The 23,362-nt window shown below is 45.8% G+C and overlaps 1 protein-coding gene across 1 annotated transcript in view; it reads right to left on the bottom strand.

Annotated features, from left to right (window-relative positions):
• The window catches only part of LOC142574602 (protein I'm not dead yet-like), a 72,936-nt gene that overhangs the window by 42,808 nt on the left and 6,766 nt on the right, over nucleotides 1-23,362 (bottom strand). Inside the window, exons 2-5 of the mRNA XM_075683647.1 lie at nucleotides 9,146-9,261; nucleotides 8,497-8,633; nucleotides 7,251-7,299; nucleotides 338-469 (exon numbers count right to left, since the gene is read on the bottom strand). Of these exons, the coding sequence (XP_075539762.1) occupies nucleotides 338-469; nucleotides 7,251-7,299; nucleotides 8,497-8,633; nucleotides 9,146-9,261 (434 nt within the window). The remainder of the gene's footprint in view (nucleotides 1-337; nucleotides 470-7,250; nucleotides 7,300-8,496; nucleotides 8,634-9,145; nucleotides 9,262-23,362) is intronic.

Here is a 23,362-nt window from a genome sequence, read left to right as displayed (position 1 = left end):
GTCAAGTCCTGCGGAGGCCCGCAAGGTGGACGAAGGTTCATGAAACGGTACATTGTCACCGACCAAAATGTAGCATTAAGCTGCAAAGGAAACGCGTGCGGGTTTGCTCTGTCGGCCATGACGCAACGAAGTCCCCTTACCGGTACGTTGACCCTACATCCTGAGACATCAATTGTTCGACCACCGTTATAGGGTTCTCGTCAGTGTACGAGTGAGCGCTGTGCGCAGCTTGCAAGATGATCGAACTTTGCAGCGAGTAGTTCGCAACCCCGTTACCAAGTATACCTGAACATCAGGCCCGCGTACAGGCTGAAGCATGTCAAGAGCTCGAACTCACTGGTCGAAGATGTTCTTGAGGATCTGGTTCGGCGCGGTGCCGATGAGCGAGCCGGTGCCGCCGACGTTGCACGCGTACGTCACCGACAACAGCATCATCTTGCGCACGTACGCCGCTATCTCGCTCGAACGCCTGCGTTCCGTGCAATCCAAACTATCCGTCAAGCGTTCTCCCGAATACAAACATTTTAATTTGCGAGAGATTTCACTCGCAATGCAACTTACAAGTGGCTGTATATACGCCTATATGGTCACAAAAGTCTTCGGAATGTGCAAAATCTTGAACGTTTTACGTCCTCAGCGTATACAGCGTTGAAGTGAGGTACGGCGCTTTCTACAGTTGAAGACTTACAATGTGCACTTTCTCAGCAAACTTTAGAATACATGCTTACGCCACATGCGGTAAGCCATTTGAAGAATTGCTTTTTGTAGTCTCCACTTTTCTAAAACGCTCAATTCTCGTTTACAAGTTGAATTAATTGCAACCTTATTACGTACAACTATTTCATTGCTTCAGCTGTTGGTTGGGCCATCGACAGGTGTTTAATAGTAGCCTTGTTTATTATTATTTATTTCAACATACTGCAGCCCAAAACGGCCCATTGCAGGAGTGAATGCAGAAAAAAGGGTTCCAGAAGGACATTTGAAAAATTTTAGACGTACTTTTTTCAACCAAGAAAATCGTTATTGTGCAAACCAACAAAATCAGATTGTTGTGAAAGTTGCGTTCTTGAGCACGTATTAGTATTCAATTTAGGGAGCTCTCCGTATATTTCCGGTGCATAAACGAGGGGCGAATGTTCGTGTGCTGCGAAGCAACAGTGCGCTCATTTATTTATTTATTTATTTATTTATTTATTTATTTATTTATTTATTTATTCTATTATGCCATTCCACTAGCCATTATCTTAGGCTATGACAGAAAGTGGGACACTATCAGAATACGTGTTTACGAAGAAAATATTAGGTTCAGACTTGAAAACAATAAAGCTACCTAAATTACTCTAAAATGTGGAAACCTTGAAGCATGCTACTCAAACCTTTTGTGAAGCATGGTACTCACAGGTTACAGCAATCAAGCACTACACTATCACGGGTGATAAACAAGTATGCTTTGAGATGCGTGGCTGTCCACTTGCCACAATGCCTAGGCGCTATCATGACAACAGAATGGCCCTTGTTTCGCGGCACATCGAAATCCGAACTTATTTTGCTGCGGACAAAGCCTGGATAAGTATTTCTTTTCGCCTCAGAAAGGTTTCGTCCTGCCTGATGTTTCGAACAGGCCTTGCACTGGACTTGCTGCGCAATCACGCAGCCGTGTCCGTAAAATGAGAAGTTATTTCAGCGCAATTGTTGCAGTCCGTTTACAGCGTCACAGAATGCATGCATCACCACTGATCCTGTTGCATCTCTCTCCGAGTCATTAGGGCTCTATCTTCCGCGTTCAACGACAAAGACTACGACTATAAGAAAGTACGGATCTTTGAGCGCTACTCATTACAACCAGTGTCGAAAAAGCCGGCTGACGATATACAGCCATCTTCAACACAATACATATTTGCTGCTATGCGAACAGCCATACCCAAAGGCACAGTTCCCGATGTCAGCTGTTAAAGCGGCGGCACTGCAGAATACCTGGGTGGTAAAGCTCAGCAAACGTCCCGCTATTAACTCCCGCGTCTACATGCACGAAATCAAAGCGGGCCACAAACACCTAACGCCCCCCTGAACGCAACCACGCGAAACCACCACCCACAAGACGCCAGCTGTCGAGGACACAACTCGGAGGTAGCTCAGCCAATCCCGCAGCCATAGGAATACCGGTTCATATACGCCAGTCTTAGACCAGTGCAATACCGGACCGAACGGCTATTTTGTTGCTTAATTACGATGGTTAGTAATCAAGCTGTCAATGTGCATAAACCGCTTTGTGAAACTTTCAGGTACGACTTGTTGATGGTTTCGTCCCAATTGCATTTTTCTTCTTGTTTGTATAGACTCCCACTACGGTACTCACGTGAACGTCGATACAATTGCGCCGCCAATAAAATAAAATACAACTCTTTTTATCTTCGCCGCCTATCTCTCCGAGATGATTCCGTCGAACGCCGTCGCACGTGTCCATCGATGGATCTCTTACTCGCGCTGCGTGACATCTCTTGTACAGTTCGGTCAAAAGCTGAATTGCGCCGCCTCTTTTCACGGAGCATGGTGGTAATTTTTAATGGTATCCTCTGCAGAGCGGCACGGCAAAAAAAAAAAAAAAAGAAAAAGACTTCGCGCAGTCTTGTTCAGATGAGTTTTACAGTGGAGCTGTTAGAACCTCGCTGGGTTTCTCCTGACGTCCGCAGCTTCGCCGAGCTGGGGAAGAAAGAGCTGATGAGAGCGAAAGCAGAATATAAATATAGCATCGCGCAGCGTAGCGGCAGGGCGAGGGTGGGTGGAGCCTAGCGGGTCAGAAGGAGCGCAGCTACGGGGACATAGGTAGTGTAACGTCATTGCTCTCCAATAAAAACCAGCGCGCTTGCTTCGACGGTCCTCTATCTCGCAGTAGAAAAAAATTGTGCGTGGCGCTGCTATCGCAAACACCAGAGAACCGCACCGTTGCCAGATGGGAAGAGGAGTTGGCAGCCAGAGGCGCCGCGTCCCAGAGCTTTCATGTACTCATCAACCCAGCATCATGCGATACATTGACCCCGGTGCTCCCCCACAACCCGCGGAGGTGGGGGAAGCGCAGCAAAAGTTAGACTAAGTGTGCGGTTTGGCACTATTTTACTGGCCTTCCCCCAAGTCCGCCGGACCCTGCTGTTTGTGATAGCAGAGCATCCATTGCAGTCTAGCAGATATCTACTGAATCGATTCTCTCTTCATTAAAACCTTATATTGTAAAGCCGACTATACTTGTAATGACACCGGCATTGAACGATGTTTTCTCCCCCTTTTCTTTTTTTTTACCGATACTCTAAAGTACACTTTCTTATCTTTACCGCTGACCACCTAATGCTTCCATCCACTTTGAATCCCAGCGCTTCTGGGAAGTGGATGTTTCCTACGGTTCTACGTGAATATTTTGGTATTTCGTTACGATGTGCTATGTCGTCTTCGGACTTGCCTCATCCTGTTGCGATTATTTGCTCCGGTATGTTTTCGTACTCAGACAACCATATCGAGTTTCAAATATCAGGGCACTGTCCTTTGTTTTACTGTATATCTACCTTCCCGTTTCCCAAATTGCCCTATTTATATATCTACAGAGACGTTCCTAGTTTTCATTCTGTACATCGGATTCACCGTCTATGCTTCTCTCACTTTCTTTTTGATTGATTGACTGATTAATTTGCTTCGTCACAGCACAGCGTAACAGGAGGCGGAGGGAAAAGCCGCTCAAACAAAGGCTTGAGGGGACCCTCGCCCCTTTTGTCAACAAGGACAGCAGCTGAAAGACAGCAGAATATCATAACACTGCTTTTATTGCGATAGCAATTACATGCACACTCGAGGCGCATTTCTGCCGTCGGCGTCGGCGTCCCCGTGAGGTTTCGTATAAAGTCCGAGGGCGATTAGATCGTCGCCGCGCGCCGTATGCTGTATGTGTGAGTGAAAGCTTTTGGGAGTGAGCCGACGATCGCGGTTCTATCTGGCGCGCGCGAAGAAAGAAAGCGTAGAGAAAACGCGCAGTCATCCGTCGCGCGAAAGGCCGTGGAGGCATAGAAGGGAGGGAGGGGCGGGCCAACGTTGGGCGGGCGTTGTGCTCCGGCAGCAACTGCGCATTTCGCGACTGGGAGCAAGGGGAACTGATGATCGCGGCTCAATCTCGCACGCCATACATGGAGGAATGCTGAGAGGTAGCGCGGGAGGGAGGGGGCGGCTTCGACTCCGCGAACAAGCGCGTACTTTGCTCGTCCGCGCGCTCGCACGCGCCCTCTCTTCTGATCTGCAGGGATCTGCAGATGGCTCATACCTTCGCGCGAGCTCTTTTCTCGCCGCTCTTGCGTTGAAGCGATAATCCGCACGAAGGTCGCTTCAATCGCTGCTGCTGCCGCGCTTACCCACACCAATTGCAGCGTTTCTAGACAGCCAGTGTCCGCGCTCATCGAGTGTGATGGGTTTATGTTTGCTTGTGCGCGCTGACACCATCTTTTTTAATTAGTTCACTTAGTCAACGAATGTTTCTAAGTCAATATGGCCGATAAAACTACTATCCGTACTTCGTAAAGCTGTCTACTAATTTGCTATCGCAATCGATGCTTCGCTTTTCGGGCAAAACTGCGACTTTTTTTTTAAGTTATACATTGGTTTAAATACAGGTGAAGCCATAAACGAAATTTGAGATACATAGCTTATACAACAACGTAAGCCACTGCCATATCCTATAATTAAATAAAACACTACCTAGTTTTAGAAGAAAGAGCCACCAAGCGTGCTGCACTTAAATCAGACGCACATTCCTTTACTATGTTAGAATTCGTAGAAGTGTACATCGAAGCATCTGAAAGCCATAATTAATACGAAATGTAAGGAACTTCCCCCTCTCCGTTTCTCTCGTTTCATAGGCCTTTTTCTTTAAACAAACATTCGCCATCTCCATGAACTCTATGACTGCGGGTTGTCTACATGTACATTGAATTACCCTGTACTTGGCTGCCAGTTTTCTTGATCTTGCCCCATTCCGTGTCTGCGCTATAAAGGCACATGTATTCGGTCACATTACCACCATGTTCATGTTCATGTTCCGAAGTCTTTCTTCCGAACTAGTTTTGCTTTGCGCTTCTGTGACTTCAAAAGAAACAACATATGTCAGCTTGCAATGCGCCTCACTTGTAGCTTTACCGTGGGCTCTCAAAGCCAGTCGGTCCACCGACCTCTGGTTAATGTCCAAGCTTGACAAGATTTCGCATTTGCGAATGTTAGCGCTGGCACCATCGCACTTCTCCATGTTCTTCGCACAACCCCGTATTTATTGTAGCATGAAAGTGATCTACCTTTCATTACTGCTGAATTCCGCTTCCCTTTCATTTTTAGGTTACCTTGATGGACGCTTGAGTACGCCTTCGTTTATGTATATCCTCAGGTATTTATGCTGCTTGACAATGGGTATGACTTCCGGTTTAACTGATATCATGTCATTGCTCGTCTCTTCCATAAAGATCATAATTACCAATTCCCCAGTGCTAAACTTAAGGCCTATACATATGTCGCTGGATTGCCACTTATATTCGCATGTCTCTGTAAATCCCTTACATCACCCGCTAAGCACTATGCCGCCCGCACACATGAGCCCAGGAACGCTCTGTTGCACCCTGTGCCCACTGTGAATGTAAGATAACTAAAAACCTAGCTCCCTACTTTCCAGTCGTCTTTGTATGCCCTCAATATAAAGCGTGAGCAACACAGGAGACTCCCACTAGTTCCGCGCATTTCCGGCCTTCCCGTGCAATTGGTACTCTGTTTTGCCTATATACTCGTATTTACGCGATCAGCTGCACGAAATAGTCATCAATGCCCTTGTACTTCAGAATATTCCATATCTATTGCCTGTCTGCGTTATCGCTATCTCCCTTAATATCTAGTAATGCTGTCCATAAACGTATATACCGATCTATTGAAATCTCTTGCACAGAGCTAGCACAAGGATATTATCCTCTAAGCGCCCGCTTACCTGAACCCATTCTGTAGTTCTAATATATCAGTCTTTTTGCCTACATGGGGTGCCTGCAACAAACACCTCCCCCCTCCCCCCCCCCAAAAAAAAAAAAAAAAGAAACAGCACTCGTCTGCTTCCTACGCGCTTTCTTCCACAACCGCTGTCTTCACTGCACCCTCTTTTCATCTCGCAACTTTTATTCTATACATGCCTCGAGCATTGTGCCGTACTAAAAAGCGCCGAGTACCTAAAGCAGAAGGCCCTTCGACGTACCGTATTTGCACGAATATAACAAAAGGTTCTTTTTTTTTCTTCCCGAAATACCAAGCCTGAAAACTAGCCCCGCGTTATAGCTGTGTTCGTGATGCAAATGTAACACTTCTTTCGTAATTTTTATTTTAATTATTTTTCACTTATTTTTTCTAGCGCTGCAACTTCGCCTGGCGCGAGAGCTGGAAGTTGCCCCTGTTGCACTTCTTGCCGTCTTCTCATTCAGAACGCTGTTAGCGCCGTATCAGTTTGGTCACGGCGTGTAACTTGAAACCTTGAACAAGACGATCGGCGTTGTTGCGCAGGCATGCATCCAGCGAGTGGTCTCGGTGGATCACCCCGCAGTGCTTGAAAGGCGTTGCAACCATTCTCGATTGTGTAACGGACATTTCTGAACTGCTACTTGTCCCACAACTTTGTTGGCACGGGTTCGCCATTCTAGGCCGTTCTCGCCGAAAGTGGCAACGCCGGCAGTGACAACTAGCAAATTCGGCATGCGCTCGTCCTTTTACTGTATATGGCGAGGGTAGGTCACGGTGACGATGAACAAAGCGTCCTGCGGTGGGCATCGCGTTTATGCGTCGTCTCCTTTCTTTTTCTGTGGCATTACTTGCCGCTTTAATCGTAATATACAGTTTTTTTCTTATAAGAAATAAAGTCTCCCCTCGCGTTATATTCGTAATCGCGTTATATATAAGTGCAAATACGGTATACCTTCGCTAATACATGTTACTGACAGCTATGAGCAAGATATACACACAGAGCTAACGATGTTCACGCGCTTGTGCGCGCTACACGGTTGCAGCAAGCCTGTGCCAAGAAATGCTTCGCGTCTAAAAGGTTACGCGGACACACACAATAACTTGACGGCTCGGTGCATGCCTCGACATATTATACGAGCGAGACGCGAAGTAAAGCAGCAGCAGTCAGGCATATGTAAAAAAAAAATGGCTGCCGTAATGACGTTCATTAGGCGCAGCAAAATGGCGATACTTACAGCTGCTCCTTGTCTACAGCGCTGGCAATGTCCTTTCGCAATTGAAACCCTGCGGAGGAAGCAAGGAATACGGGGAAATCTTGCCGCGCACACCATAAGCAACTGGTTCGAAACAGACGTGTGAACCATTCTCGCACCTAGGAATTTCGTTCATTGCCCCCATCGGCCTTCTGTCGAATTCCACCGCAATGAGTTGGCCCAACTCGACAGCGTAACTTCTCGGCTGCGTTTTAACAGCAGTGCCTTGGTCAGGGGGATATTCGACCGATGGCCAAAAGGGGGCAATGTCCACAATTTCGTCTCCCGAGCACTACACCTTAGCTACGGATATCTGTGGCGAAACAGGCCTATTTACGATGACCTGGCTAATAGCGAAATGGCAAACCTGCCGAACGTAGAGATCTGCCAGTGTTTTCTTTCTTTTGTTTTTCTTTTTTTTTTTTCTTTTCTTGTACAACGAATTTCTCTCCTTGTGCGGCGACGCACGTCATTCGGCTAATGTACTCGTTCAGAAAGATGGAAAGGACAGCTCGACGAAGGCTGTTCCTTTCGAACTCGATTCCGGAGCTGCCTCAGTTACAGCTGCCACAGAAATTCTGCGGTGCGACTGGAAGGAACACGCGTTTGTGTAACTGTGTTTGTTCTCTTGCCCGGCTAGTAGCCCTTACAAAGCCGGATTCAGGATTAATTTCGAGCACCCCAGATTTTCTAGCGCGTGCATATTCTTGCAGTACATAGGCATTGATACGGTTTCTTTCACTGCCGCTTCCTACCCAGCCAACCGGCCAGGATTCGCACCCGCGACTAAGGCGTGCTCAGCAGCGCAGAGTCATAGCCGCTGTGGCTAGCAGAAAAGAGGGAGTGTATAACAAACGGTAGATGATATATTAAAAACGCAATAGGAGGCATGCAAGACCTACAACAGTTTTGAGAGAATAGATCACAATATCAGTCACAAAACTTATGTGTAATGAAGGTATATACAAATATATAGAAATCCATGGCTTGTTTCAGCCATGGACAGATGTTAAGTGAGGCCTGGAGCGTTTACTAGTTGTACTTTCAGCATTTCTTCAATGTACCCTAACTAAATATATGAAAGAAACTTTAATTAGTGAATCTAATTAAATCTCTATTGCTACTTCATGTTTTTTTTTAGAATCACTTATAAAAATAATTTTGCTGATAAACCCTCATGTACACGACAGTCAATCATCGACACTGCCCATACAGGTGTATAACGCACCTCTCCCGAACTTGTGCGACGACTTCTGCATCTGGTCGGCCACGGCGAGGGTGATGGGACCCATGATGGAGGCGGACGCGGTGTTTGGGATCCACAAGGACAGGAACATGCTGATCATCATGATGGCGAACACTATCCTGCACAGAATACCGGCTTGTGACATGCGACTGGGTGATTTACCGCATGGGCGGCTATAAGTAACTCCGGACGGAAGCCACCGTCACGCGGGATCAAATAAATACAAAGAAAGACGAAAAAAAAAAGGCTGTGATAGATTCTAGAACAAGAATGGAAGCACATGACTGCTAAATATACATATTTACAGCTGTAGAGACGAATACAGGCAGAGCAAGAAACAGATGACGGCAGAATTTCTTGCTCTGTTTATGAGCTCTCTAGTAGGTAGTAATCGAATTTCCTTTATTTAGTTGAATACGTGTTTCGATTTGTAGGACAAGTAACGTCCGCCTCTTCGAATAATGCAGCTCGAGGACTACTTTATCTGCGACAGGCCATTTTAAAACTTCCGGAAGACCTAAAAATGATCACCCCGCATAGTGGTGGTATAGGAATACGTCTGACAGCGAACGCCAACCAGGCCAAGAATAAGTTCTGGCGCAAGACAGCAATGAACACGGGAGAAGCGCACCTTCGCTTGCTCATGCCGAAGATGAGCAGAGACTTGAGGGCGACGCGCTTGTGCAGGTTGGTGCACTCCACGGCGGCGGCCAGCGTCAGCGAGCTCAGGATGATGAAGCCGATGTTCTGCGAGCGAAACGTGAAGCGAGAGACTTGCACCGTGTATGCTCCGTACGTGCAGGTCCGTGTTTTATAGTTTACGCGCATCGCAAACGCCGCTCTAGAGGTCAAACGCGAACCATCCGGGTATTCATAACGACGTCAAATTCACGCAGTCGCGAGCATTAATAGGGAGCAACAAAATTTCCTTAAACAACTAATACTCGCGACACATGGATTCGAAACTGGCAACTCATTGTGTTGAAAGTAGGTAGCCTTCCCGCACAACATTTAGTGTCAGTGAACACTTTATTGCGGGTAAAGTATAAGTTCAGCCACTGAATCCTCTTGAAGGCCACTTCGGTGTTTCCTTTCATGATGTTTCAAGGGGCAGAGAAATAACGAAGATGCGTGCCCATGTGAAGCTCCATAGTGAATCAAAGGATCTAACGTTAGCCCGAAGCTATAACCCAGTCTTCCAAGGACTCCATTATCTCGGACAAGTGCTTGTCCGAGAATGTCCCGATAGAGCTGTACATTTCCACACGGTATACGCGTATACAGGGTGTTCCACGTAGCTTTAGCCAAACCTTAAAAATATGCAAATGCTACGAAGCTGGACAGAACCAGGGAAACGTTGTTTGCCATCGCTCGGAGATACTTAGATTATTTTTCACATTCCACCTAATTTGATAATTAGTCCTAATTTAATATTCAACTTCTCAGATGTTATAATTCGATGAAAAGCGACAGGAAATACTCCCGATACAGCTTTCTGTTGCTCAATACGTGCTACATAAAAGTGTTTTTCCGAGCGTCAAAGAAGACCGTGAATACACGCAAAGTGCCGCGAGCGGCCAGTCGCGCGGCAATTTTGCGTGCATTCACGGGCTTCTTTCACGCTCGGAAAAACACTTTTATGTAGCATGCATTGAGCAACAAAAAGCTGTATCGTGAGTTTTTCATGTCGCTGTACAATTTTATCGTTGACACTTTTCATCTAATTATAATATTTGTGAAGTCGATTAATTATTTTGTAGTTAGGCAGAATGAAAAAAAAATAATAATCTGTGTATCTCCAAGCGACGGCAAACAACATTACACTGGTTCTGTCCGGCTACGTGGCATTCGCATATTTTTCAAGTTTGGCAAAAGTTACGTGAGACACCCTGTAGAATAGACACGTGTGGTTGCTTTTACATTGTTTTCATGGGTAGCTTACCATACTTCGTCACGTGTCTCTCCCTCTAACCAGCATCCTAAAGAAGGCCGTGACTCACCATTTTACATTATTCTGCTGCGCACCGTTCTCAACTTCACATACGCATCTCAAGATAGGAGTACGCGCGGGTGCGCATTCACTGTTAAGCTTTCCGAGTATGATGGCCGCCGGCATAAGGGGCATGCTAGCACGTTCCGTTTTCCCAAACCATTCCAGTACTTCCTCAGCTTTGTCATTTCTTCTGCTGGCCAATTGAGGCTTGTGGGAATGGCGAACATCAAAATTTGCGCGACAATCAATCATAAAAACAAATATTTGTTTGGTTCCCTGTGTATACAACATAGTGCGATAATACACAACAGTGGTTGGTATCTAAGCCAGCAAGTGTTGAAGGCATATCCACAAAATAAGGATACTAGCTAAGGCTATATCGCCAGTTTTGAAACATCTACCTCCAAACTCGTGGTGAAATGAACTGGTGTTCTGTGCATTGTCATTTTATAACGCCTTGCATAAATGATGTGCGAAACTAAGTTACGTAGAACGCCAGTGTACGAACATCTGGGGGACGAATATTCAGCAAGAGGCGGCAGTTTCCTCTTTCTCACCAGTTTATTCAAGTCAACTTCGGTAGTAAACTTCCTTGCAAGACATGGCTAAACGCGGTCGAGATGCCTTAATTGGCCGTGCCATCTTAGGAGCAATGCAGCTAGCTACGGGATACAGTGCAGCTACAGGACACATTAAACAGCTACAGGATGCAAAAGTAAATTGAATTCTGGTGTTTCACGTGCAAAAACCACGACGTGATTACGGGGCATGCCATAGCAGGGAACACCGGAATAATTCTGACCACCTGGGGTTCTTTAACGTGCAGCCCTTGCACTGTACGCGAACGTTCTCGCACTTAATTCGCCCCCACCGAAATGCGGCCACCGGGGCCGGGATTCATTCCTGCGCCCACGGGCTTAGCAGAGCGACGCCAAAGTCAGTACGATACCACGGCGGGTATACGATATGCAATATTAAAAAAAAAAGGGCAATGCGAGTTTCCAAATTTTTCAGCAAGCGTAGGCTTGTCTTGAGCGCCGACTTGTTTTTTTCCCACAGCGGAAGCATGCATCCGGAAAACTAATAAACTGAATGTTCATTGATGAAGGACGGCTAAGTCATTATGTCGAGTGCGCAAATTATAATTTTTCAGTCTACTTAATCATGCAGCACAAGACCATTGTGCCACGAACTGTTACATAACAGAATAATCATTTACATATTAGAAGCTGCTGCACCGTCAGCACAGCATTTCCGATATGGCCACTGTCGGGCACCACACAAAACGTTTTTCTATTGCGGATTACCACCTATACAATACACGTGGAGGACCGAAACGCGGTGCTTGAGAGCCCTTATTCGTGCGGGAACATGCCACGTATACACAAATCTGTATGCCAAGTGAATGCGACAAGAGGCTTTTGGTTGCAGATCCGCCAAAGTATACGGATGAGCCTTCCCATTTTACGCATCTCGCATTTAAAGTTTGAGGAGATTGCGTACTTCTATCCTGTGTCAACGCATTAAAATATGATTCTGAGGGATTCGCACAGTAGGAGACTCCCGAAAGGGATCGTAAGGCTTTGATTTCTAGTATGAACAAATCATTTAACGACGTCTTATAGAACGCGTTGACTAAACCAGCTAGTTGACGGTAAAACGAATAAAAAAATCGAAGAGCATTGTGCCGCAAAAGATTTTTTTGTAGAGACAGCATATGTTGACACCTACGCAATATAGCTAAATAGTCAACAATGTTTCCAACGCAGGCATCAATATGATAATCACGTGTGTTCATGAAAAGAAAAGATAGCTTCGCACGGTAACGCGGAGCCATGACGCGACAGCTGGAGAAGTATACAGCGCAGCAACCTAGATTGTTCCGTGCGGTGTGTAACTGTTGTAGTGAACATTGACAGGCGCGAGTGAACAATCTCCCTTCGAGAAGTAGAAGTTCGAGTCGTATACTCGCTTGCGCTTGTTGCGCGCGCGGGTGGTGAAGTGGCTTTAAGAACTCGGCTTTTCGTCGTGCTTTTACCTGTCCTGACTTACAGATGCAACCCTTTAGCTTATTACTGCTGGATTCGTCCGGCTTTCCTCAAATTTATATTAGCGCTCGCCAGCTCTATGCACACACACAGATGTTGAGCGGGTGTTAGCCAGTTATGACAGCTGTTGCTGGCTCGACCGCGCCCTCCCGGATCAGTATTCTCCTCCAGTGTAGCATATCGGCAGAGTGGCTGAGAGCTAGAGTCCTGGACTGCCAATCTCTTGGAATCAAGTTCGAAGATAAGTTAGAGCGTGTTTAGAAAAGGGCTGCAAGATTCGTCACGGGCATCTATGACCACAAAATTAGAGGTTCGCAAATCAGGGAAAATCTGGGGTGGAAGTTGCTGTCCACGCGCAGAAAAATAATCAGGTTAAAGCTTTCACGCAACATTTACAGCGGTAACACAGGAATCGATAAGAACATATTTTAAACCACCTCATTATCAGTCTAAGAGACGCGACAATTCCAAAAAAATAAGGGCCAACCAAAGTCGTATTAATGTATTTAAGTTTCAATTCTTTCCGCGAACAATTGCAGAATGGAATTTTCTCCCGGATGAAATAGTGTCTGCACCCAATTTTTCATCTGCCATAGAGAAATTTACATAAATCTGTTTTAGACAATATTTCCAGTGTGCCATTTTTTGCATTGTGTAACAAATTTTATAATCGGATGTTTTTGGTATTGTATTTCTCTCTAATTACGATGATTGCATTTTTAATACCATAACTGATATGATGCTGTTTTTCGCGAAGTTCAATCTGTGACTTTTATGTTTGTAATTAACCGCCCTACGATAATGCCCAACTCGAGTGCTGTAGGTATTTGTAGTAAATAAATAAATAAATAAATAAATAAATAAATAAATAAATCATTGCGTCAAAATGACAACTTCTGCTTTTTTGTAGTTTTCTCGGAAAGTATTTCGTGATTCCAGCGACGGGCAGCGGACACCAGAACGACTAAGGGAGTGAGCCCAAAGCAGCTATCGCTGAAAAATTACGCGGAGACTTATCAAAGTCGAAGAAGTTTCAATATCACTTGTGCTTAAAGCTAGCTTGTGAGATAACTCACACGATCTTGATTTGGCTCGAAACAAGTATACATTTAGTTTGATGCCCCATTAGCAGATATAGCAAGGTAAACAGTCTTCTCACAAGAAAAGAAAACTGATGTCATCTGCATGAATGACAATCTACGGAACCTTTTACTCTAACTAAATCGTTCATAAGTATACCAAATATGAAAGGAACCCTGTATATTCTCTAGTGTGTGGCATATAACAAACACTTCTCAGAATCCCTCGATTCACGGGTTTCCTTTAATATTATTATAATTGTTTTCATTGGAGGAAGTCGTCGCCTAGCTAAACAAGCGGTAAATGATCACTTGACTCCACCTAAAATACTTTTACGTTATAACCACTGAATAAAGCTGCACATTAAACTCTAACCAACAGCAAGGAATGGACTCGAGAGAAAAAACAGAAATAATTTAATGGGCAATATGCACAACCGTGTTATAGTTATATGTAGTTAGTTATAGTTATAGTTATATAGTTATAGTTATATTATATGCATTCCCGTGTTATAGTTTGTTAACGAAGCTTCCCCTCAAGTCTAAATATTGTAAGGCAGTTTGTCGTGTGCGTATCATGGCCACGCATGCTTATATCGCCTTTCCGTTTCTCTACCATGGTATCGCCTTAAAACCACGGCGCTGCAAGTTTGCTTTCTTTTCCTTCCCTCTTCTCCGCCCTTAAACTGGCTCTCTTAACTACTACACGCAGAGGCAAGAAACAGCGCGCGCTTTAGATCCTATAGATGAGATGAATATTTACAATTATTATTAGGGTTATAATTATATTCGAGTGCTGATTGCCGTGTTATAGTTTGTTAACGAAGCTTCCCCTCAAGTCTAAATATTTTAAGGCAGTTTGTCGTGTGCGGATCATGGCCACGCATGCTTATATCGCCTTTCCGTTTCTCTACCACGGTTGCGCTTTAAAACCACGGCGCTGCAAGTTTGCTTTCCTTTCCTTCCCTCTTCTCCGCCCTTAAACTGGCTCTCTTAACTACTACACGCAGAGGCAAGAAACAGCGCGCGCTTTAGATCCTATAGATGAGATGAATATTTACAATTATTATTAGGGTTATAATTATATTCGAGTGCTGATTGCCGTGTTATAGTTTGTTAACGAAGCTTCCCCTCAAGTCTAAATATTGTAAGGCAGTTTGTCGTGTGCGGATAATGGCCACGCATGCTTATATCGCCTTTCCGTTTCTCTACCACGGTTGCGCTTTAAAACCACGGCGCTGCAAGTTTGCTTTCCTTTCCTTCCCTCTTCTCCGCCCTTAAACTGGCTCTCTTAACTACTACACGCAGAGGCAAAGAAACAGCACGCGCATGCGATCGCATAGATGAGATGAATACATATATATAGAAAAGCATCAGTCATAGCTCTCGAAGTATAATATAATATAATATAGAATAGCTCTCGAAGATAGCTATTCCGGCGGCTAGCTTCCCACGCTATGCGTGCCGTCCTCGCACCTGTTAAAGCTTTTCCTAGACGCTAGAGCTATACTATTCCTGCGCAACCTTGAGCGATCGGAAAGCGCGTTTTCCACGCCTGACCGGCGGAGAGGGGAGGCTTCGTTCCGGCCGCGAAGCTCTCCACATCCCCGTAAGGAGCCTGGTGGTGGTCTCGTGCTGACAATGCCCTCTCGGTGAGCGCATATTTCCCCCCTCATCTTTTAAGAGATTCAATACATACAAGCATTTGTCTCGCAAACCAGATTTATTTCAAGGGAATTTTCCACGTCTCAATTATTTCTCTCGTCGTATTCGAGTGCTCATTGCCGTGTTATAGTTTGTTAACGAAGCTTCCCCTCAAGTCTAAATATTGTAAGGCAGTTTGTCGTGTGCGTATCATGGCCACGCATGCTTATATCGCCTTTCCGTTTCTCTACCACGGTTGCGCCTTAAAACCACGGCGCTGCAAGTTTGCTTTCTTTTCCTTCCCTCTTCTCCGCCCTTAAACTGGCTCTCTTAACTACTACACGCAGAGGCAAGAAACAGCGCGCGCTTTAGATCCTATAGATGAGATGAATATTTACAATTATTATTAGGGTTATAATTATATTCGAGTGCTGATTGCCGTGTTATAGTTTGTTAACGAAGCTTCCCCTCAAGTCTAAATATTGTAAGGCAGTTTGTCGTGTGCGGATCATGGCCACGCATGCTTATATCGCCTTTCCGTTTCTCTACCACGGTTGCGCTTTAAAACCACGGCGCTGCAAGTTTGCTTTCCTTTCCTTCCCTCTTCTCCGCCCTTAAACTGGCTCTCTTAACTACTACACGCAGAGACAAAGAAACAGCACGCGCATGCGATCGCATAGATGAGATGAATACATATATATAGAAAAGCATCAGTCATAGCTCTCGAAGTATAATATAATATAATATAGAATAGCTCTCGAAGATAGCTATTCCGGCGGCTAGCTTCCCACGCTATGCGTGCCGTCCTCGCACCTGTTAAAGCTTTTCCTAGACGCTAGAGCTATACTATTCCTGCGCAACCTTGAGCGATCGGAAAGCGCGTTTTCCACGCCTGACCGGCGGAGAGGGGAGGCTTCGTTCCGGCCGCGAAGCTCTCCACATCCCCGTAAGGAGCCTGGTGGTAATCTCGTGCTGACAATGCCCTCTCGGTGAGCGCATATTTCCCCCCTCATCTTTTAAGAGATTCAATACATACAAGCATTTGTCTCGCAAACCAGATTTATTTCAAGGGAATTTTCCACGTCTCAATTATTTCTCTCGTCGTATTCGAGTGCTCATTGCCGTGTTATAGTTTGTTAACGAAGCTTCCCCTCAAGTCTAAATATTGTAAGGCAGTTTGTCGTGTGCGTATCATGGCCACGCATGCTTATATCGCCTTTCCGTTTCTCTACCACGGTTGCGCCTTAAAACCATGGCGCTGCAAGTTTGCTTTCTTTTCCTTCCCTCTTCTCCGCCCTTAAACTGGCTCTCTTAACTACTACACGCAGAGGCAAGAAACAGCGCGCGCTTTAGATCCTATAGATGAGATGAATATTTACAATTATTATTAGGGTTATAATTATACTCGAGTGCTGATTGCCGTGTTATAGTTTGTTAACGAAGCTTCCCCTCAAGTCTAAATATTGTAAGGCAGTTTGTCGTGTGCGGATCATGGCCACGCATGCTTATATCGCCTTTCCGTTTCTCTACCACGGTTGCGCTTTAAAACCACGGCGCTGCAAGTTTGCTTTCCTTTCCTTCCCTCTTCTCCGCCCTTAAACTGGCTCTCTTAACTACTACACGCAGACACAAAGAAACAGCACGCGCATGCGATCGCATAGATGAGATGAATACATATATATAGAAAAGCATCAGTCACAGCTCTCGAAGTATAATATAATATAATATAGAATAGCTCTCGAAGATAGCTATTCCGGCGGCTAGCTTCCCACGCTATGCGTGCCGTCCTCGCACCTGTTAAAGCTTTTCCTAGACGCTAGAGCTATACTATTCCTGCGCAACCTTGAGCGATCGGAAAGCGCGTTTTCCACGCCTGACCGGCGGAGAGGGGAGGCTTCGTTCCGGCCGCGAAGCTCTCCACATCCCCGTAAGGAGCCTGGTGGTGGTCTCGTGCTGACGATGCCCTCTCGGTGAGCGCATATTTCCCCCCTCATCTTTTAAGAGATTCAATACATACAAGCATTTGTCTCGCAAACCAGATTTATTTCAAGGGAATTTTCCACGTCTCAATTATTTCTCTCGTCGTATTCGAGTGCTCATTGCCGTGTTATAGTTTGTTAACGAAGCTTCCCCTCAAGTCTAAATATTGTAAGGCAGTTTGTCGTGTGCGTATCATGGCCACGCATGCTTATATCGCCTTTCCGTTTCTCTACCACGGTTGCGCCTTAAAACCACGGCGCTGCAAGTTTGCTTTCTTTTCCTTCCCTCCTCTCCGCCCTTAAACTGGCTCTCTTAACTACTACACGCAGGGGCAAGAAACAGCGCGCGCTTTAGATCCTATAGATGAGATGAATATTTACAATTATTATTAGGGTTATAATTATATTCGAGTGCTGATTGCCGTGTTATAGTTTGTTAACGAAGCTTCCCCTCAAGTCTAAATATTGTAAGGCAGTTTGTCGTGTGCGGATCATGGCCACGCATGCTTATATCGCCTTTCCGTTTCTCTACCACGGTTGCGCTTTAAAACCACGGCGCTGCAAGTTTGCTTTCCTTTCCTTCCCTCTTCTCCGCCCTTAAACTGGCTCTCTTAACTACTGCACGCAGACACAAAGAAACAGCACGCGCATGCGATCGCATAGATGAGATGAATACATATATATAGAAAAGCATCAGTCATAGCTCTCGAAGTATAATATAATATAATATAGAATAGCTCTCGAAGATAGCTATTCCGGCGGCTAGTTTCCCACGCTATGCGTGCCGTCCTCGCACCTGTTAAAGCTTTTCCTAGACGCTAGAGCTATACTATTCCTGCGCAACCTTGAGCGATCGGAAAGCGCGTTTTCCACGCCTGACCGGCGGAGAGGGGAGGCTTCGTTCCGGCCGCGAAGCTCTCCACATCCCCGTAAGGAGCCTGGTGGTGGTCTCGTGCTGACGATGCCCTCTCGGTGAGCGCATATTTCCCCCCTCATCTTTTAAGAGATTCAATACATACAAGCATTTGTCTCGCAAACCAGATTTATTTCAAGGGAATTTTCCACGTCTCAATTATTTCTCTCGTCGTATTCGAGTGCTCATTGCCGTGTTATAGTTTGTTAACGAAGCTTCCCCTCAAGTCTAAATATTGTAAGGCAGTTTGTCGTGTGCGTATCATGGCCACGCATGCTTATATCGCCTTTCCGTTTCTCTACCACGGTTGCGCCTTAAAACCACGGCGCTGCAAGTTTGCTTTCTTTTCCTTCCCTCTTCTCCGCCCTTAAACTGGCTCTCTTAACTACTACACGCAGAGGCAAGAAACAGCGCGCGCTTTAGATCCTATAGATGAGATGAATATTTACAATTATTATTAGGGTTATAATTATATTCGAGTGCTGATTGCCGTGTTATAGTTTGTTAACGAAGCTTCCCCTCAAGTCTAAATATTGTAAGGCAGTTTGTCGTGTGCGGATCATGGCCACGCATGCTTATATCGCCTTTCCGTTTCTCTACCACGGTTGCGCTTTAAAACCACGGCGCTGCAAGTTTGCTTTCCTTTCCTTCCCTCTTCTCCGCCCTTAAACTGGCTCTCTTAACTACTACACGCAGAGACAAAGAAACAGCACGCGCATGCGATCGCATAGATGAGATGAATACATATATATAGAAAAGCATCAGTCATAGCTCTCGAAGTATAATATAATATAATATAGAATAGCTCTCGAAGATAGCTATTCCGGCGGCTAGCTTCCCACGCTATGCGTGCCGTCCTCACACCTGTTAAAGCTTTTCCTAGACGCTAGAGCTATACTATTCCTGCGCAACCTTGAGCGATCGGAAAGCGCGTTTTCCACGCCTGACCGGCGGAGAGGAGAGGCTTCGTTCCGGCCGCGAAGCTCTCCACATCCCCGTAAGGAGCCTGGTGGTAATCTCGTGCTGACAATGCCCTCTCGGTGAGCGCATATTTCCCCCCTCATCTTTTAAGAGATTCAATACATACAAGCATTTGTCTCGCAAACCAGATTTATTTCAAGGGAATTTTCCACGTCTCAATTATTTCTCTCGTCGTATTCGAGTGCTCATTGCCGTGTTATAGTTTGTTAACGAAGCTTCCCCTCAAGTCTAAATATTGTAAGGCAGTTTGTCGTGTGCGTATCATGGCCACGCATGCTTATATCGCCTTTCCGTTTCTCTACCACGGTTGCGCCTTAAAACCACGGCGCTGCAAGTTTGCTTTCTTTTCCTTCCCTCTTCTCCGCCCTTAAACTGGCTCTCTTAACTACTACACGCAGAGGCAAGAAACAGCGCGCGCTTTAGATCCTATAGATGAGATGAATATTTACAATTATTATTAGGGTTATAATTATATTCGAGTGCTGATTGCCGTGTTATAGTTTGTTAACGAAGCTTCCCCTCAAGTCCAAATATTGTAAGGCAGTTTGTCGTGTGCGGATCATGGCCACGCATGCTTATATCGCCTTTCCGTTTCTCTACCACGGTTGCGCTTTAAAACCACGGCGCTGCAAGTTTGCTTTCCTTTCCTTCCCTCTTCTCCGCCCTTAAACTGGCTCTCTTAACTACTACACGCAGACACAAAGAAACAGCACGCGCATGCGATCGCATAGATGAGATGAATACATATATATAGAAAAGCATCAGTCATAGCTCTCGAAGTATAATATAATATGATATAGAATAGCTCTCGAAGATAGCTATTCCGGCGGCTAGTTTCCCACGCTATGCGTGCCGTCCTCGCACCTGTTAAAGCTTTTCCTAGACGCTAGAGCTATACTATTCCTGCGCAACCTTGAGCGATCGGAAAGCGCGTTTTCCACGCCTGACCGGCGGAGAGGGGAGGCTTCGTTCCGGCCGCGAAGCTCTCCACATCCCCGTAAGGAGCCTGGTGGTGGTCTCGTGCTGACGATGCCCTCTCGGTGAGCGCATATTTCCCCCCTCATCTTTTAAGAGATTCAATACATACAAGCATTTGTCTCGCAAACCAGATTTATTTCAAGGGAATTTTCCACGTCTCAATTATTTCTCTCGTCGTATTCGAGTGCTCATTGCCGTGTTATAGTTTGTTAACGAAGCTTCCCCTCAAGTCTAAATATTGTAAGGCAGTTTGTCGTGTGCGTATCATGGCCACGCATGCTTATATCGCCTTTCCGTTTCTCTACCACGGTTGCGCCTTAAAACCACGGCGCTGCAAGTTTGCTTTCTTTTCCTTCCCTCTTCTCCGCCCTTAAACTGGCTCTCTTAACTACTACACGCAGAGGCAAGAAACAGCGCGCGCTTTAGATCCTATAGATGAGATGAATATTTACAATTATTATTAGGGTTATAATTATATTCGAGTGCTGATTGCCGTGTTATAGTTTGTTAACGAAGCTTCCCCTCAAGTCTAAATATTGTAAGGCAGTTTGTCGTGTGCGGATCATGGCCACGCATGCTTATATCGCCTTTCCGTTTCTCTACCACGGTTGCGCTTTAAAACCACGGCGCTGCAAGTTTGCTTTCCTTTCCTTCCCTCTTCTCCGCCCTTAAACTGGCTCTCTTAACTACTACACGCAGAGACAAAGAAACAGCACGCGCATGCGATCGCATAGATGAGATGAATACATATATATAGAAAAGCATCAGTCATAGCTCTCGAAGTATAATATAATATAATATAGAATAGCTCTCGAAGATAGCTATTCCGGCGGCTAGCTTCCCACGCTATGCGTGCCGTCCTCGCACCTGTTAAAGCTTTTCCTAGACGCTAGAGCTATACTATTCCTGCGCAACCTTGAGCGATCGGAAAGCGCGTTTTCCACGCCTGACCGGCGGAGAGGGGAGGCTTCGTTCCGGCCGCGAAGCTCTCCACATCCCCGTAAGGAGCCTGGTGGTGGTCTCGTGCTGACGATGCCCTCTCGGTGAGCGCATATTTCCCCCCTCATCTTTTAAGAGATTCAATACATACAAGCATTTGTCTCGCAAACCAGATTTATTTCAAGGGAATTTTCCACGTCTCAATTATTTCTCTCGTCGTATTCGAGTGCTCATTGCCGTGTTATAGTTTGTTAACGAAGCTTCCCCTCAAGTCTAAATATTGTAAGGCAGTTTGTCGTGTGCGTATCATGGCCACGCATGCTTATATCGCCTTTCCGTTTCTCTACCACGGTTGCGCCTTAAAACCACGGCGCTGCAAGTTTGCTTTCTTTTCCTTCCCTCCTCTCCGCCCTTAAACTGGCTCTCTTAACTACTACACGCAGAGGCAAGAAACAGCGCGCGCTTTAGATCCTATAGATGAGATGAAGATTTACAATTATTATTAGGGTTATAATTATATTCGAGTGCTGATTGCCGTGTTATTGTTTGTTAACGAAGCTTCCCCTCAAGTCTAAATATTTTAAGGCAGTTTTCCTAGTCTCTAAAGCCGCTCGAGTTCACGCTGCTCCTCTGGCGGTCATTTTTCCAAGCAATCGACTGTCGCGGACAACACCAGCCCCTTTCCACATAAGTATGAGGCTCGGAGCAGGAGCTATGGCGCTTGAAAGTAACCGCTGGCTTGACGACCCAACCGACTGAGCTACCTTTCCGGGCAACATTGAAGGATCACGAGTTCAAATCACAAGTTATGTTCCTTTTTTTTTCCTTTTTTTAATGTCTTTTCCTTCATTTTATCACTGTACGGAAACCCTCCTAAAAGAAAAAAATTATATATCCTCAATTATGTGTGGCCACACATGTGCAGGTCATAAATACCAGGTTCTCTAGCCGAGTGCCATCCATGCGGTATAACCGAGCTCAGATTGGCCCACCTTGACTGATCAAATCGGGCACCACTGTAGGTTAAATGAGGCGTACAACTCCTGCGGGACCCGCCGTGGTTGCTCAGTGGTCATGGTATTAGAATGCTGAGCACGAGGTCGCGGGATCGGACCCCGGCCACGGCGGCCGCATTTCGATGGGGGCGAAATGCGAAAACACCCGTGTACTTAGAATTTGGTGCACGTTAAAGAACCCCAGGTGGTCGAAATTTTCGGAGTCCTCCACTAAGGCGTGCATAATCAGAAAGTGGTTTTGTCACGCAAAACCCCATTCTCCAATTTTTAATTTAACTCCTGCGGGGACGGTAGAGTATCCGTCTCCAGTGCAAAAGGACCGTGATTCAAATCCCGGTGCAGCGCAATTCTCCACCGGAAAATACAAAAAAATAAAACGTGTGTTGAGAAAATTGCACAAACAGGCCTGGAGTGCGGCCTGATCCCGGTGACCAGAACCGGTAACGCACTCTCTCACCAGAGCAGGATTGGCCACCCTGGTGCAGTACTGGGCCACAACCTCCTATATGAATACAACAATCAAACCCCGGCCCTCAGTCCCCAGCAGCCGCGAAGCAACTGACCACGGCGGCGGTCAGATCTGTGACGCTGCAGAGGGTGCTAAGATTACCTGGCTCCGGACAGGCCGCCATTGGAATCTGAACCTGGCAACGTTTAACGTTAGAACGCTATCTAGCGAGGCGAGTCTAGCAGTGTTATTGGAGGAATTAGAGGGTAGTAAATGGGATATAATAGGGCTCAGTGAGGTTAGGAGGACAAGAGAAGCATATACAGTGCTAAAAAGCGGGCATGTACTGTGTTACCGGGGCTTAGCAGAGAGACGAGAACTAGGAGTCGGATTCCTGATTAATAAGGAAATAGCTGGTAACATACAGGAATTCTATAGCATTAACGAGAGGGTGGAAGGTCTTGTTGTGAAGCTTAATAAGAGGTACAAATTGAAGGTGGTACAAGTCTATGCCCCTACATGCAGTCATGATGACCAGGAAGTCGAAAGCTTTTATGAAGACGTGGAATCGGCGATGGGTAAAGTCATAACAAAATACACTATACTGATGGGCGACTTCAATGCCAGGGTAGGCAAGAAGCAGGCTGGAGACAAGTCAGTGGGGGAATATGGCATAGGCTCTAGGAATAGCAGAGGAGAATTATTAGTAGAGTTGGCAGAACAGAATAATATGCGGATAATGAACACCTTTTTCCGCAAGCGAGTTAGTCGAAAGTGGACGTGGAGGAGCCCGAATGGTGAGACTAGAAATGAAATCGACTTCATACTCT

The sequence above is a fragment of the Dermacentor variabilis genome, chromosome 3 (assembly GCF_050947875.1).
Source record: "Dermacentor variabilis isolate Ectoservices chromosome 3, ASM5094787v1, whole genome shotgun sequence".
NCBI lineage: Eukaryota > Metazoa > Arthropoda > Arachnida > Ixodida > Ixodidae > Dermacentor > Dermacentor variabilis.
Note: the sequence above shows the minus strand (reverse complement) of the source record. Positions and strands in the feature narration are given on the sequence as shown.